Source organism: Pseudonaja textilis, chromosome 4, assembly GCF_049901715.1.
Source record: "Pseudonaja textilis isolate UNSWEBS1 chromosome 4, rPseTex1.2, whole genome shotgun sequence".
Classification (NCBI taxonomy): Eukaryota; Metazoa; Chordata; class Lepidosauria; order Squamata; family Elapidae; genus Pseudonaja; species Pseudonaja textilis.
The window spans coordinates 19,890,160-19,905,934 of record NC_141993.1 but is presented as its reverse complement, the minus strand read 5'-3'; the positions used below and the strand labels follow the sequence as shown (position 1 = coordinate 19,905,934).

General features: G+C 37.9%; 1 protein-coding gene across 1 annotated transcript; it reads right to left on the bottom strand.

The window, feature by feature from the left end:
* Positions 1–2,783: 2,783 nt before the first annotated feature.
* Positions 2,784–15,361, bottom strand: CISD1 (CDGSH iron sulfur domain 1). The gene is made up of 5 exons (XM_087932074.1): positions 15,314–15,361; positions 15,089–15,264; positions 14,765–14,934; positions 5,213–5,418; positions 2,784–3,148 (listed from the first exon to the last, which is right to left on the bottom strand). The coding sequence occupies exons 1-5, from the start codon at positions 15,359–15,361 to the stop codon at positions 3,059–3,061; spliced, it is 690 nt and encodes a 229-aa protein (XP_087788200.1). The 3' UTR covers positions 2,784–3,058.
* Positions 15,362–15,775: the final 414 nt, after the last annotated feature.

Genomic DNA, 15,775 nt, shown 5'->3' with positions numbered 1-15,775 from the left:
CATTTTTCCCAACCCTTTTCCTTGTTTCATGCATTTTAATATAAATCCATGGACTGCGTAAAAACATACGCCACAGGTTTTTTGTCTTTTACTTCAGAGGTTAGGGTTTAAAAAAATAAATCACAAACCAACCCATTTTGTCTTGGTGCCAAAATAATTAAACGGCCACATTGTCAAATAAAGTCTTGCCATGCACAGCAAACGCAGGCAGCAGAACATTCTTACAAATGCAGGACTTCAGAATGTAGAGACCCCCAAGAAATGTTGGAGAGGTCAATCTTGGTTAATGGTATAATGTTGAGGCTGGAAGTAGATTCAGATCCATTTCCAAATTAAATCCAAAGTATTTGGATTTTGTCCTTTCAAAATATTCAAGAGTTTGAAAAATAACATTCTGATCCTACAGAAACTATTCTGTCACTGTTCTGATTTTACCAGAAATTTTCTGAGCTCTGAACCCTTCCAAACAAGCATCATTAACACTTTCTGAAATTGGAAGTGTATTTCAAGATCAAAACAGTATGTTCCAGGCTCTGAAATGCTACAATCTGCACGTATGTGCATGAATCACACACTCCATAGTTTTTGAACAGCATATTAAACCAGAACCAAATTAGTCATTTGTGGCTCAATAGTGTATATCCCAAGCCATCAGATGATGCATACTATCATAACAGGATGAACTATACAAGCAACAAATTACCTGAACCGAGTGAACTAATAAAAATCCTCATCATCTGCAAGGGATTGTAATATTTTAGAATCATGCAAGTAGCTTAAGATTTTCTATTCTTTCTAGTGCAAAAAAAACAGTGCAATTACATTACCTGCTATACTCAGTTTGTACTGTAATTTAGCTAAGTGCCACAGAGCGACATCACTTGCAATTCAGAACAGTAGGTACAGCTGGTATCAGAAACTGCATATGGAATATCAATTTTAAAAGCTTATGTTTTGGCATGCAATCCCTTGTAACGAGGGAAAAGGCAACACGGGTTGAATCTGCCCCTCCTTAAGTATTTCAGCACCTGTGGGTGAACAGGACTAGAAAATTACTACCCCCCACTACCTTCACCACAACCCTTTTCCCTTTCCACACCACCTGGGGTATCTCAGGTCTGGCTAAATATAGAAAGATAAACTATACAAAAAAAGTGGGAATAAGTAGCTCAGCCAGGCTGAGGTGGGTAATAGAGGGCATCTAGTAAATCCCAGGATTTAAACAAAATTCAACTTTATTAAATATACTAAATGGATACACAGACTGCTTAAAAACATAAAATACAAAAAAAGCCACTCTAACTAAAAAAAACTACCCTATTGCAATTCCAGCCACTAAATAACTCACTCTGCCTGAGGTCTTCATCTAGGACTCCAGCTATTTCTTGTCCCAAAGGACCTGTATTCTCCCAAAAAACTGGACAGAACTGCCTTATTTCATAAATAGCACAATACACTGGCTAGTAAACAATACAGAATTGGTTTATTACTACCATTAAGGACAAAAATCCAGGCATTCGGGTTCCTACTAGCCAGCTGAGGTAGCAGGACTTGGTTTATTGCTCAAGGAGTCAATATTGTGAGGGTGGATCAGGATAGGAGCTAATATAGATACACCCAGAGCCGGTAGTTAAATGAGGGGTTTTATTCTGGGTACTAACCCCTAATGAAGTATAATCTAGTAATTCACACAAGTGAAAACATTTGCTAAGCCAAATGTTTCTCTATATCCAGAATAGAATACAAACAAATCAAGTTGTAACCTACCTAATATTCCGGTTTCCTCTTTCCCTCAATATCTGCTTGTAATTACTATATATACTTGCATATAGGCCCATCCAAATATAAATTGGCACCTAAAATTCTTAGCTTATCGGTAAGTATATAAAGTATGCTTTCTTCTTCCACTCCTATCAGTTAATGGCAATGGACTGTCCCTTAATTTTTTTCCTTGCAGTCTTTCTACTAAAGCAGGGGTGTCAGACTTGCAGGATACGTAATGTGCTGGCCCCATGCCCACCTGGTTTAGCAAGTGGGAAAAAGTCCCAATAGGTCATGTGACGATGCAAGTTTGACACCTCTGTATAAAGGTTTTAATTCACAAACTTCTACTATCCAGCATCTGAAGCTCTGCATATTCAATCCAGGGGATCCTCCCTATCTTTCCATATTTGCACAAGCCACCTGGTCTTCTTCCATATCCCAAGGGCTGGAATTCTGAACCTGACAGATTGGGCTGTTTTCTATTTCATTCCGTATAAACAGGGTGATGTCCTCTCTAGTAGCATGTCCTGCAGCATCTGAAATACAACCCCCATCCTGCTTTTTCTTTTACATTCCTAAAGCATGTGTGTCAATTAACAGGTGCATTCTAGCATTTTCCTCTTTTCTGACATGTTCTTGGGCTTCTGCAGTCATCTGCCTTCTCTAAAATAATTCATGACCGTGGCACAGATCCAACCACTTACCTCCAGCAAAACACTACTATAGATATGTAAGAAAAGAAGAGATATGTAAGGCAGAAAGATATGTGCCTACCAACATTGTGCAATATAATTTCCATCTGCAATGTTTCTGATACTTAAAATGTATACAATTTAGTAATCATAGCTTCATCGTGGTTTTGATGCCTTGCATACTGCAGATCTTTTTTTTAAAAAAAAAAAGTCAGAAAACTATATATTAGTTAGAGATTGACAAAAATATAGGTTTAATCTCATGGCTCTTGACAAGGACAGTTTAGGAAAACAGTGTGTATTTGAAAATAATTTAATGTATCTCCATTGTTTCAAGTACCTTCTAAAGGGTTTTTTATTTTTTACACTTAATGAGAATGTGCATTTTACAAGACAAAAAAATCAGCAAGTCACAGGTATTGTTTCTAACATATACGCTGTAGTGTTTTAAGCAAGCAACATGAACTACATGTGCTGCAGTGCATTGTATATACCACATCTAAACATCTTCGGTGAAATTAAGATCTTCTTTCACACCAAATACCGGTGACCAGAAAACACGGCGACAATATCGTTTTGATGGTGTCTCAACTATTTGCTGTTCACACATCTTTCCTCTTGATGATTAGAGGTCCCACGTTGTCTCCTGTTTCATCATTATGTTTTGTATGAGACCCATCACATAAGGGGAACTGAAAGGAAAACACATATTAAATGTACATCTTCAGCAAGATAAAGAGTCGGCATCAAAGTAAATTGCAAGTAAAAGAAAATGTAGTTATCCAACTGAAGGCAAAAAATTTCTGGAGAGAAAAGCTGCAGATTGAGGAAAAAGATGTATCTTCTCCCCAGCAGACTGGGCGAAATCCTGACAGCTATTATTATTAACTCTAGATCTGTGAAAGTACTCTGATTGCTCCAAGCAACCCTGGGATATCAATTGATATTAACCTTGGCATTGTAAGAGCCTGAAGACCTGGCTCTGCCAGTTGGCCTGGGGACCCAATGGGGAGTACGATATTGGAGGTGGCTACTAGCAGCTTTCATAGTTTGATAGCAAACCCCACCTTGCTCCCTGCTTTCTCATCTTTTTTTCTCATATCACAGTATTCTCTTTGTTTTCTTTTTCACTGTTTATTCCATTGTTCCATTACGTTGCTACTGTTATGTTTACACTACTTTTCATTTCTTCGTTTTTATTGTTGTAAGCCACCTAGAGTAGCTTCACAGCCAGAGAGACAGCAAATAAATGTAACAAGCAAATAAACGTTGCTATACCAGAATGTATCAATATACCAATTCTCCTCTTTTCATTGTAAATAAAAGTGGATCTCACCCAGATCAATATAAAAATTTGGATTTCTATGCATTAATCAAGAGGATTAATAGCTTTCGTGACAAAGACTTCTGCATAGGCAGAGTAGTAGCAATTATGGTTAGATATCATATAAATCATTCCATCTATCATGCCTTTTTGGTTTGAATTAACAAAATTCACTAACTTTCATAAAAAGTAGGGGAAATGCAGGGTATGTATTTTGTCCCATAAAATACTAATTGAGTTCATATTCTGAATCAGAAGCCTTGCTATCAACAATCAAAACACAGATCAATTTCTTTCACTTTCCCTACCATTTAAAACTAAAACGTTTTTTTTAAAATATTTCATGTTTGTTTTGTGAGAAAAACAAGATAAAAGATTTTTTTTCATCCTTTATTTTCTTTGCTTTAATATAAAAATACCTTTCTGTGTAAGAGTATTCAGGCCAGTTTTTAAACAAACAAACTGAATCCTGAACTTGTGAATTATTAGTCTTTCGATTTTGTAAATTGATTACCATTCCATAAACAAAGAATTTGAATTAAAATCTTAGGACTGCATTTTTTTTTTCATTGAAAAGAATTACTATTCTTTTGTTGTTCTGATGCCCAAGAAATTTATAATTCTTAAATCTATTCCAAGTTTTAGTTTTATAACTCAACAGTACGTTCAGTTCTTTAAACCACAGAGTTCCTCAATCTTTCCAGCTTTGTGGAATGGCTGGGGAGAAGGGATGGTTCCACACAAACTGCGGACAAGCACATGTGCGCAACTTCATCTGCGCAAGTAGTGGCGTCCGCACCCACCCACTGCTAGTGCAAGTGGGGATGTATATGCTGCTCATCCACCACATCTGCCGCCCGGTCCCAAAGGGTTCAAGCTCTGATCGAGGGCTGCTGCCGGGGGTGGAGGTTGAGGACCCCTGCTTTAAATCATACTGATCTTTGTAAGCCCAGATAGCTAAAATATAGCTATTGAATCAAAACAAGCCAACAGAAGGACAAAGCAATATCATATGAATAAATGTATCCTGATCCTTTTGTGTTGAAAGCCAGTCTTTCTGAAACAATCTCTGACACACCCATGAAAAAGTGTATCTTGTTGAATTAGTTTTAACTTAAGACCATAAGAAACTTACTTAATATTCTGTGGATTCTTAGCCATTGATTCAGAAATACAGGACATGCCAATTCTTTAGAATTCTTTACAGAAATATTTTTGAATGCTTTTCCCTCTCCCAATTTTTTCTCTCTTTTCACATCATCATCATTTCTGTTTCAAACACTCTTTGATCATTACTTCAAGGATCTAGTAACAACTTCCTGTTTATTCCACCCGCCCAATGGACAATTAACTATAATCTAGCAGTCATTATTTTGTTTTGGAAATTCAACAAATACATTCACAATAAAAATTTACAAGAGATTTCTCTCACTGTTTTAGATCTCCAACATCGGCAGTATACTGCTTTCTCTCCCAAATCTTCCATATCAAATGCATGAACTATTTTGGGATTATCTTTCTGAATATGGAGGTTCACCATTCCATTACAACCTTTGCCCTTGCTAAAAAACTTTTTGTAAGCGAGATATCCAACAGCTGCTGTTCCTGCAGCAAAAGCAACTGCAGCAATCCATTCAACTGAAAGAGAAAAACAGAAAACCAAGTCAAAATTTTCGGTGATACAACCTGACCTTGAAAATCAAGAATTGCAAAGTGTTTTCTGTTGGTTTCCTTAGATATGCTTCATGGATTGTCATCTGTCTTTTAATAGGTTTTATATTTTCCCACCAAAACCTGTCCAATTCTCTGCATGCTTCCCCAACCCAGAACATGCATTATCTATTGTTTAATCAGAACAGAAGCTATGAAATGGGTTCCTGTATATGACTACTCAGAATTAAATTCCAGTCAAACCAACAGGGCTTACTCCTCCGTAGGTGGTAGATGACTGCATCTTAATATTTGTTCTAATGGTAGAATGTTAGTTACATATGTTAATTATATTGCATCAATGATTTCAAGAATCATACATTAGACGACCACTTCAGGGGAGGAACCTATTTAATTTTGGGAATTTTTATTAGAAAGAGCATCACATAATGAAAGATACAGGACTGCTAGATTAGAAACCAGGAGACTGTGAGATTTAGTATTGCCTTAGGCACAAAGCCATCTGCATGACCTTGGATCAACAACATTTTTTCAGCCATAGGAAAAAGACAATGGCTTTTAAACTCTTGCCAAGAAAACTACATGGACTAGTCCAGGCAGTTTCCAGGAGTCAACAATGACTTCAAAGTACCCAAAAAACAAAACAAACCAAACACTCCGCCCATCACCAGAACAAGATACTAGATTATATGTAGAACCATGTTGCATTGATGTATTGTATATACATCTTTATTATATACCTCAAGTCAAGTCAGTTGCTGCAAATTGATCATTCAGAAGTTAATAAAAATGACAGAATCTAAAGTATGGAGTATTATAATTCTACATGTGATAAATGTGTAACTTCAAAAAATGACCCCGGGACTATGAAAATAAGTCGCACTTAGCAATGCTAAAACATGTTTGCTTTGGACTTAATTTTATTTCTTATTTCTAACTGCAGTTTTCTGATCCCACCAAACTCTACTAACAAGTTAATCTAGACTGCCCTTCCTCAAACTAGTACCTAGTGCGTAACTTTTTCAGACTTTGCCCATGTTTTTGATTAAACACAGGGAGTGGTAGATTTGCTCTAAATCATAAAGCAGTAATTATTAATTAGTAAACATTCTCTAACATGCTTATTTCTAATAAAAGTTTGTACTAAATGTACTCTTCAGAACTCCCATGTCACTTTTATTTTTAGAAGGTACATATTCTGAATTGTTTCAAACAAATTTTATTCATAAACTGCTATGATTTTAGTACCAAGGTGGTGCATAATCGTGAAATCATCAGGAAGTGGATTACTGCCGGTTTAATCAAATGTAATGGATGTTTGGAGTATATTGATATCAAGATATACTAGAGCTATCGTCATTTTTAATTATACTAATATCTTCATTTGATCTGGCTAGCTTTCTCTAAAAAAAGAGAGAGATTGATGATCTGAAGAGCTTAATTAATATACTTCTCAAAGGGCTTCCTTTTACAGCCGGCATCCATAATGTTTTAATCAATAAGATACACTCCAGATCAGAAAAGCATCTTGCAAGGCTTCTTACTTGCAAGAACATGTTTTTTTACTCACTATTTCTCTCCCCTGTATTTCTATTTAGATTCTTCATCACTTCAACATTTCTGATTCTTTTGTCTTTGCTTTGTTACCAGGGCTGTTACTTTATCTCTCCTCTTTATATTAGCAGGTAAAATAAAGTTAGAAGTTGTTATACTTTTCTATAATTTTTTACACAAAACATTAAAAACGTTTTTAAAAATCTTATTTATTCTGCCAACATCCCTAGGGTCATTTCACATTGCAGAGCTGGGCATAAATGCATCCAATAAACAAACAGTACATAATGTTGCCAAAGCACTTTCAGTTGTTGCAGATTAAGAAGGTATCCTGAGGCACGTGATAACAGCCCATCAAGGATAATGTGTTTGCAATTTGTAGCATCTTTGGGTTGCTCTTATCTATTTTGCTTCTCAGAGTTCTCTCTCTTTCTTTTGCAACAAGTACAAAAAATACTCGAGATCAAATAAATGAGTAATATGAAAAATACAGTTAAGACTTTCTGAATTCTTGCAAACCTTTAATTTCCCAAAGTCCCTTAAACTGGAAATAAATCAAACAATGTTTTTTTTTTCAGATGTCAATTTCAATTTAAAAACAAAATAAAATACTTTTTCTAAGATACAAACTTTAAAAGATGCTTATGTATGTTATTAACATTGTGCTGTTTCACAAAAAAATACAGTATGGAACCGGATGTTATTAAATACTGAAATTCTTAGCAGGATTTATACAGTGATATATTTGGAGTATTGAAATAGGACATTTAGGCAATCAATCCTAGTTGGAATCCAACTATTCAATTACTATCCAATTATTCAGGGACAGAATAGTTTCCCTCTGACAGTTAAACACTCTTTTTCAAACACTTAATCAGAATCTGCCTTTCTGAAGCTTAAATCTCCGATTGCCTTGTGCTCTAGAAGGGAGAGCTTTACTTTCTGCAGTTACTTTTCAGATATTTAAAGAATCCTTTTCTTCCCCAAAGTAGACATTCCCAATTCTTGTTTCACAATCTTGTTTCTTAGTACTTTTTTTTTTGCCTTTCTCAGCAATTCTTAAATGTTTAAATGGAAACACCACTTGAGGTAGAGTCTAACTGATACAGTGGACTGTTGGATTTTACCATCAAATTTCTTTACTAGCTGGGTGGGTGGTTTCCTTTAAACAGGACCAAATAGTCTTCTGTAGTCCCTAGGTGGCAGTAAAGAATAACACCCTCCCAACCTAGTTAAAGAACTGAAAAAGCTTCATAAATAAGAAAGAAGAAAAAGAGATGTAAATACAGTGGAAAGTTTATAGTGAAAAACCTATCTTTTACTAAGGAGTATGGGTGTGGATATTGTCTTTCTATAGTAGAAAAAGGTACTCCAAAATGAAATCCAGTGTTTAATTTTACTAGTTGTAAAATATCTTTATCATTACCTGGAATAGTTCCCAACAGATGGATCTATTTGCTGGGGATCTTTAGCAATAACCTGTTGCAAGATTCATCTGCCAAAGAAAGTTTTACATAAACCTACTAAGCTCATAGTACTTCTCAAAGGACTGTGTTGTTATCCTGCATATTTTACTTCACTGGACATTTATATAGAAAGTAAAGGTAATTCTTCACTTATGACCATTTAACAACCATTTGAAATTATGACAGTCCTGAAAAAAAGCAAGTGATTACTGATCCTTGCACTTATGATTGTTACAGTGACCCTTCAGTCACATTATCAGAATTCAGGCACATGACAACCAGCATATATTTACACTGGTTGCAGCATCCCAGGGATCATGTGATCACCATTTGCAACCTTTCCATGACTCATAATAAGTAAAATCTATCAAAGAAGATTCATTTAATAATTATGGTGTAAGAGTCATAAAATTGGGCACAACTCATCTAATAACTGCATCACTTAGCAAGAGCAATTCTGGCCCTAATTGTCATAAATTTCCTGTAAGCAATGTAGCTATGATTCTAGTAGAGTGGGCCATCATACCTGCTAGGGCAGCAACAAGTTGTCCCTTGTAGCAATAGGCTATATACAGTTTAATCCACCTGGTGCCTATGCAGAATGATTTGTAGTCAAGCTTGCTGGAAAGAAAGACATAAGCTAACCAATTCCAATCCTTGATCTTCTACAGTTGACATCTAATAGCTTTTTACACATGTAGTTCCTTGTCTTATATTTCAAAATTGTTGGCTGGCAAAAAAAAAAAATGGCAGGCACATTCCCTATGCCTTGTGGAAAGTGGACATGACCTGCAAATATAGTTTATAAAAGAGGCAGAGAATATTTAAAACCTATTGTATTCTGGACATGTACATAGAAAGGACCTGCTGAAGACTCAGACTGTTGATAGCTGCCAAATATGGTAACTTCTGCTTTCTTCAGGTACATGTTACATAGAAAGCAGGTCAGTAGAAGAACGAAGGAGAAGCATACAAAACCACTTAGAACCATTTGATGTTCAAGGCATTTTTCAACCAAGGTGCCCTCTATGGAGAACCAGTTATGGGCTTCAGATTTTCTATATAGAACATGCCACATCATGTCAGCTGACCCTTCTGAGATCCAGAATGCTCCCTCGTTCCTATTCTCTTTGCACATCTTGGAAAGAACGGAGAACTTTTATGATTAAACCAAGGCAAACAGACGATTGAATGGCCTGGATCATCAGTGTTTGCCATGGCCACCTGGAAGACAATATAAATCAGTGGTAAGGTTATGTCTTCCAGTTCTACGATGCAGCTAGGACCAACTGTACAAAATACTCAGGTGCCTCTGATGATGGAGAAGCAACACTGCCTTCTGCTGGTGGATCTTGGTATATCATTTTTACTTGCAGCACTCTACAGGAGCAGAAACTTTGAAAAGTACCAACAAGGTACTGCTTTTGCTGGTATTTTGACCAATGTCAAATGACTCCTAGTACTTATTAAACTGGCTGAAAAATATTAAGTGAGCAAGTCTGGGCTCTAGTAAATCACCTCTATATTGTTCTGATAGATGGCTCAAACTACTCATTTCTTCTTTTAGATTTTATACATTATTTGTTACATTTATTCAATGCTGGCTTAACCATATACTTGGAATAGATTAGATCTGCATTCCAAATCTTAAGAGTATGACCAAATATTATTTGGGCCATGGTACTCTGGATTAGATAAGCAGGGATATGGCTTCTATTGTCTGACTGGTGAAACAGTAGCCTCCTATTTAAAGAATATTATGCCTATACATAGGATGCTTGCATGCACCTCACCAACTTTAAAATGATTGCCTATGAAACTGAACTGAGGTTCCTACGCATCAAATTTTAGAATCCAATAATGACCTGGGAATGTGTACCATAAAACTTGGAAATAAGGAAAGCATTTTTTACAACTGGTAACACTCCATCTTGATGAGCCTGCATCCGAGGATTCTTACTGGCTTTGAGCTTACAGACAATACTTCAGCTATTCCTGGATCTAAAACAGATCAGTGAATAACTGAGATTAGGCTCTCCTGACATCAAATATCTAAGCAATACCTTCGTGATGGCCCTCCTTAATTCCCCATCTAAAAGCCTGAGATAGAGAAAGGTATAGGATGAGTTGGTGCCAGGATCCACTCCCAGGATCCTAAGAGGCATTCTGTCTTCTCAATTGGCCATGTGAGCTAAGTGATGCATTTCCTTTGCTTGAGGCCTGATTTAGAGATGGAAGCCTAGGCCAATAGAAGAAATGATGGTGCTTTTACTGCCTCCTTATAAGGGTAACCTCTACTGATAAACATTTAAAGAGATGGGTAGGATGACATTTCTTTCCTTTGGATTCTCCTAGATGAGAGCTATACCAGGTGCTTTTCCATGCAAACAGTTTGCAAAGGAAGGGGGGGGGGTTGCTTTCCCAGACCCTGATATCCACTGATCAATGGATTGAGGAGAGAGAAAAAAACAATGTCCTTTAATGTGATGCTTCATTCTGTCCAATTTGGGAACCACTCAGCTTCCCTTCTGCTCCTCAAGTTGGCATGAGGGGCGTTTATTGCCTTCTGATTAGCCAAATAGGAGGAAGAATCACTCTGGCAGGCAGTTTGATACAATGAGACAGCTGCTTAAAAGAAAAGGCCTTAAGAATGGAAGCCTCAATTATCTGAAAATTCTCTTGCTACAAAGAGAAAGGTATTCCAAGGCCTTCTGGTGCAGAAATGGGAGATCCTGTTCTTTAAAGGAAAAAAACTTAAGTGGGCTTCACTTCTTCATCAGATATATAGGATGACTAAAATGATATAGGATTTCAATTGGGCTGAGGCAACAGACGGATCAAGGTTGATAATGTAGATACAAATTGAGAGAGAGAGAGAGAGAGAGAGAGAGAGAGAGAGAGAGAGAGAGAGAGAGAGAGAGAGAGGTTATGAATACATCAATTAGCAATTGCAATTTGTTAAAAATTCATTGTGTTAGTTGAAACATTATTAGATTGCCTGAAACTTTGATGTATTTGAATGCAGCTACCTCTTGCTTCATGGTTGGAATTAAACTTCATTTTTTTTCAAATTAGTAACTGAAGTCTATAATGGAATATCCTATTAGACTGAATGCTATGAAGCTTTGTCTTCATGAAAGCATGTATCTTTTGAAAACATTAACTGAAAAAGGTGCTACCAGACTCCTGATTTTTGCCACAGACCATCATGGTTTTCTTCCACAAGGACTACATGTATGTAGTTTTCTTTGGTATATCGTCTCTATTTCCATCTACATATCAAAATCTGTTTATATCTGTATACTTTTCTGTTCCAGATTGTCATATGACTTTGTAGGCAGCCATATTAATTTCTTCTCCTGTACTGTTTTAATTCATTGGAACAATTTTGCTTTTATTATGTCTTCTTTAATAACTCCAAATCTTGCAACCCTTTTCTGTTTGGCTTCTCCTGCCATAGAATCTAACTTATCGTTGATCTAACTGTATAAAAATCCACTTTGAAATTCAAGATATATGTCTGAATAAGTTCAGTCTTAGCTTAGCTTTGATGACTTTCCTCCAATATTCCTGCTAATTTCACTTTTTTGATTAAGTCCTCTTTTGGAGGGTATACAGTCAAGGATAAACAACAATCTATTTTTCTATCCTTCCTCTAGAGCAGACATTTGTCAGTAGGACAAATTCTCTAACATTGGGAATTCCTTGTTTCTCCATATTTTTAATCAATTGGTGCAAAGCCTATTTTTAAAGAAATAATATTTCAGTTAACTCTTCTATTTAATATCAAGGGGTAAGTTCTTATATATCAAACACAGCATAATATAAAATTGGATTTTAATTTTTATTTATGTAATATACACATTTTAACAGTGTGCATTAAACGAAGATGAATTCTTCTTTTTCATTTCAAAAATACTTCACATAGTGAAGTGAGTGTTGTTTTATATCTAGGTTCAGCCATTCTATTTTATTACCTTAAGTCCAAACTAAGAGCAACAGAAGAAACTTAAATTTAAGGGCTCTTAAAATATTTCCAAAATATTGAAGTTTTGTTCCCTTTCTAGCCTTTACAAAAATAAAACTCCCATGTATTGACAATCAACAAAAGTCTATTAACAGGTTAGATCAATAGTTTCTCAACCCTATAGCCATAGTATTTTAGCTGCACTGAAATCACTCAAAATGATTATTGCATATTGAGTTAATGTGTCTCTTATACTGCAAAGGGCACTAATTATTTCTAATTCTTACAATATTTTATTTTTTTAAAAAACATTTCTTGGAGCAACATTTCTGTAAAATATATTAAACCATTATCTCACACGTTTGGCTTGAAAGGCAAAAGAACCCCCAAAATAAGGGTTGTTTAGAAATCTCATTTTGCTATTGCAGAATACTGAACATATTTTGAGTTTTTTGCACCATCAAAACATTGGAGTTGTTTTTTCCTGCTGAAGACAGACAACAGTGGAACATTCTGAGTAGGACTGTTTTGTCCTGAGCTCAAAATAAAATCATATGTTTCTGTTTCACACACATCCTTATCACAAGGACATTTTATTTGCTTCTGTTTGTACAAAGACAATTACAATTACATCTAAAAAGAGTTTAGGGCAGGTCCAAAGTTATTTACAGCCTAACATTCTAATCTTCATAATTGTTAACAGCACACAATGAAAACTTCTCTTCTACTTTGCTGTAGATGAACATTTTTGACTGCTTCTCCTTTTATAAGAGAAGGACTGGCAAAGCCAGAGAAAAAAGAGGGCCCAGTTTAGTTGTTAAGGAGTCATGAGCAAACTAAGTACAATCCCCCCCACCTTGCCATTTACCCTTGTCTAACTCTAACCATTGTCCATTAGTTGAAAAGATTTTAGCAATACATCAGTTCATTTGAACCTTCACAGGTAGACCTATGGGGGGGGGGGTTGCCCGACATGTTCTTTTGTAGTTCAGACAACGCTTGGTTCATGTTCTCCGACAGATATATACCTCAGCCTTAGGAAAAGGGATTCCACCTGAGCAGAGCCATTTAGCACCTGCTTTCAGAATTGGAAAGCAGCCTTTGAATGCTTAAATATGCAAGTGTGCCAACCTCGGGGCACATGCAAAGCATCCCTTTCACACAACTGTCAATTGCTGGTCCTCATACATTTGGGATAGAGAATACCCTCATAGCAATAGGTATTTCTAAGGAACTGCTCTGAAATTATCTCAAAGACAAAACACACCATTGAAATAGCATACTACAGGTTGTCCCTCGACAGCCGTTTGCTTAGTGACCATTCAAAGTTACAACGGCACTAAAAAAAAGTGACTGATGACTGTTGTAGCATCCCTATGGTTGAATGATCAAAATTCAGGCATGTGGCAACTGGCAGGTATTTAACAGAATAACACAGTTGGAAGGGATTTCAGAGGTCTTCTAGTCCAAACCCCTGCTCAGAAAAATGACTGTCCCATCTCTTTAAAAGCCTCCAGTGACAGAGCATCCACAACTTCTGAAGGCAAGTTGGTCTATTGGTTTATTGCTGTCAGGAAATTTCTCCTAAATTTAGGACAGCTGCAGCATCCCGGATCATATGATCACCACCAGCAATCTTCCCAGCCAGCTTTTAACAAAGGGGGGGGGGGAGCCAGATTTTCTTGACAACAATGCGACTCACTTAACAACTGCAATGCTTTGCTTAACAACATGGCAAAAAAGTCATAAACTGAAGTGCCACTCACTTAGCTGCCTTGCTTAGCAAACAAAACTGTCGGGCTCAATTATAGTCCTAAGTCAAAAATTACCCCTAAGCCGGTTAAACATTGATTTATGCCATGCCTTTTTCGATTTCTAGGACCACACAGTTCAGAGTAGGTGGGCCGTATTACTCAACCACGTTAAAATTTAAAGGAGGATTAAGGGAGCAGCGGGCAAAGGTGGCTTGAAAGAGAACCATCTAGCATCGCGAGCTATTTGGAGGCCCGTCCACGCTGTTTCGAAAACAAAACCCACCCTCGTTAACGAAACCTCCTATTAATTCGGAGTGAAACCTGCCACGGCTCGAGTTTCTTTGTTCTCGGCGAATTAAAAAACAAGTTTCGACAAGAGAGAATGGGGGGGGGGGGAGGGATAAATAAGACCCGGAGCAGGGAGTTCTCGGGTGCAAACAAGTGGGGCGGCCATAAAGCGAGGACTCCAACTCCTGGGAAGCTAAGGAGCCGAGAAGGGGTCACGCTGGGAAAGACGCGAGGAAAAACCCTCAGCACTATATAACCATCTTCAGACGCGCCCTGACACGCACCGGTGGAGAGGAGGAGGGCGGGAGGGAGATCTTGTGAAGGTCGCAGAGGTAGCCGGGCGTTCTCTGCTCGCTCCGACTGCAGCCAGCCTTTGCCTTCGCGCACGTGGGAATGAGCGCGAGAAAGACGCGTGTAGCCCGTTTCTCCCAGGACCGGCGAGGTTGCATGCAGCCTTAGGGTAAAAAAAAAAAAAGGAAACCCGGCCCCCAGAGTTGCCGCCGGGGAGGGGGAGAAAGAACTAGTCTTTCCCCCCCCCTCAGTAAAACGACACAAGAGGCTGCCCCGCCCCCTCACACAGACGCACCGCTTTCCCTGCGCGCGCTTACCCTTCACGGAGGAGTTCGAGCTGTGCCCCATCGTCTTCGCCCGGCTCCACAGGCGCTCCGCTCTCCAAGTAAAGGACACGCGAGGTTGTGCCCAGAGGGCGAGCTACGCCTGCGCGCCAAGGACCCGAACATGGCGACCAGGGAGGGTCCTCTGCTCTTAAAGGGCCAGCTGAGCCCTAACACCCATTGGAAATCCCCCTCCCCTTGAGAGGAAAGGATGCTGACGGGGTTCGTTTCGTGGCGCCGGGTTGCCCTTCTCGTAAAAGGCCGCATTCGGGCCAGATGCTAAGCTATGGTTGGTTCGTTCCCTGATTCAACCACAATAGCACAGCGCCTTAAACTAAATCGTCAAGTTTGACTTACCAGAGTATCCCTAATGGCTGCACTCACATAATTATAATAGATAGGACATATTGTGGCTTTGTGCTAAGTATCAGTAAACTTTGATTAAGCATATCCCACAAATGAAATGAGCCCCTAGGCTGGGTTTAAAACAGCTTTAGTCACACCTCCTTGAATATGCAACAAGGATTCACATACTGCACTAATACCTGGGTTTGGGCAGAATTGAGTCAAAAATCACCTGAACAAGTATTATGAATCAGTAGCCTGTTGTACAAGGGAGACAGGAAGGGTTATGTACATATATCCTCATAGTGGCACACTCTTTGAGATAATTGGGATATA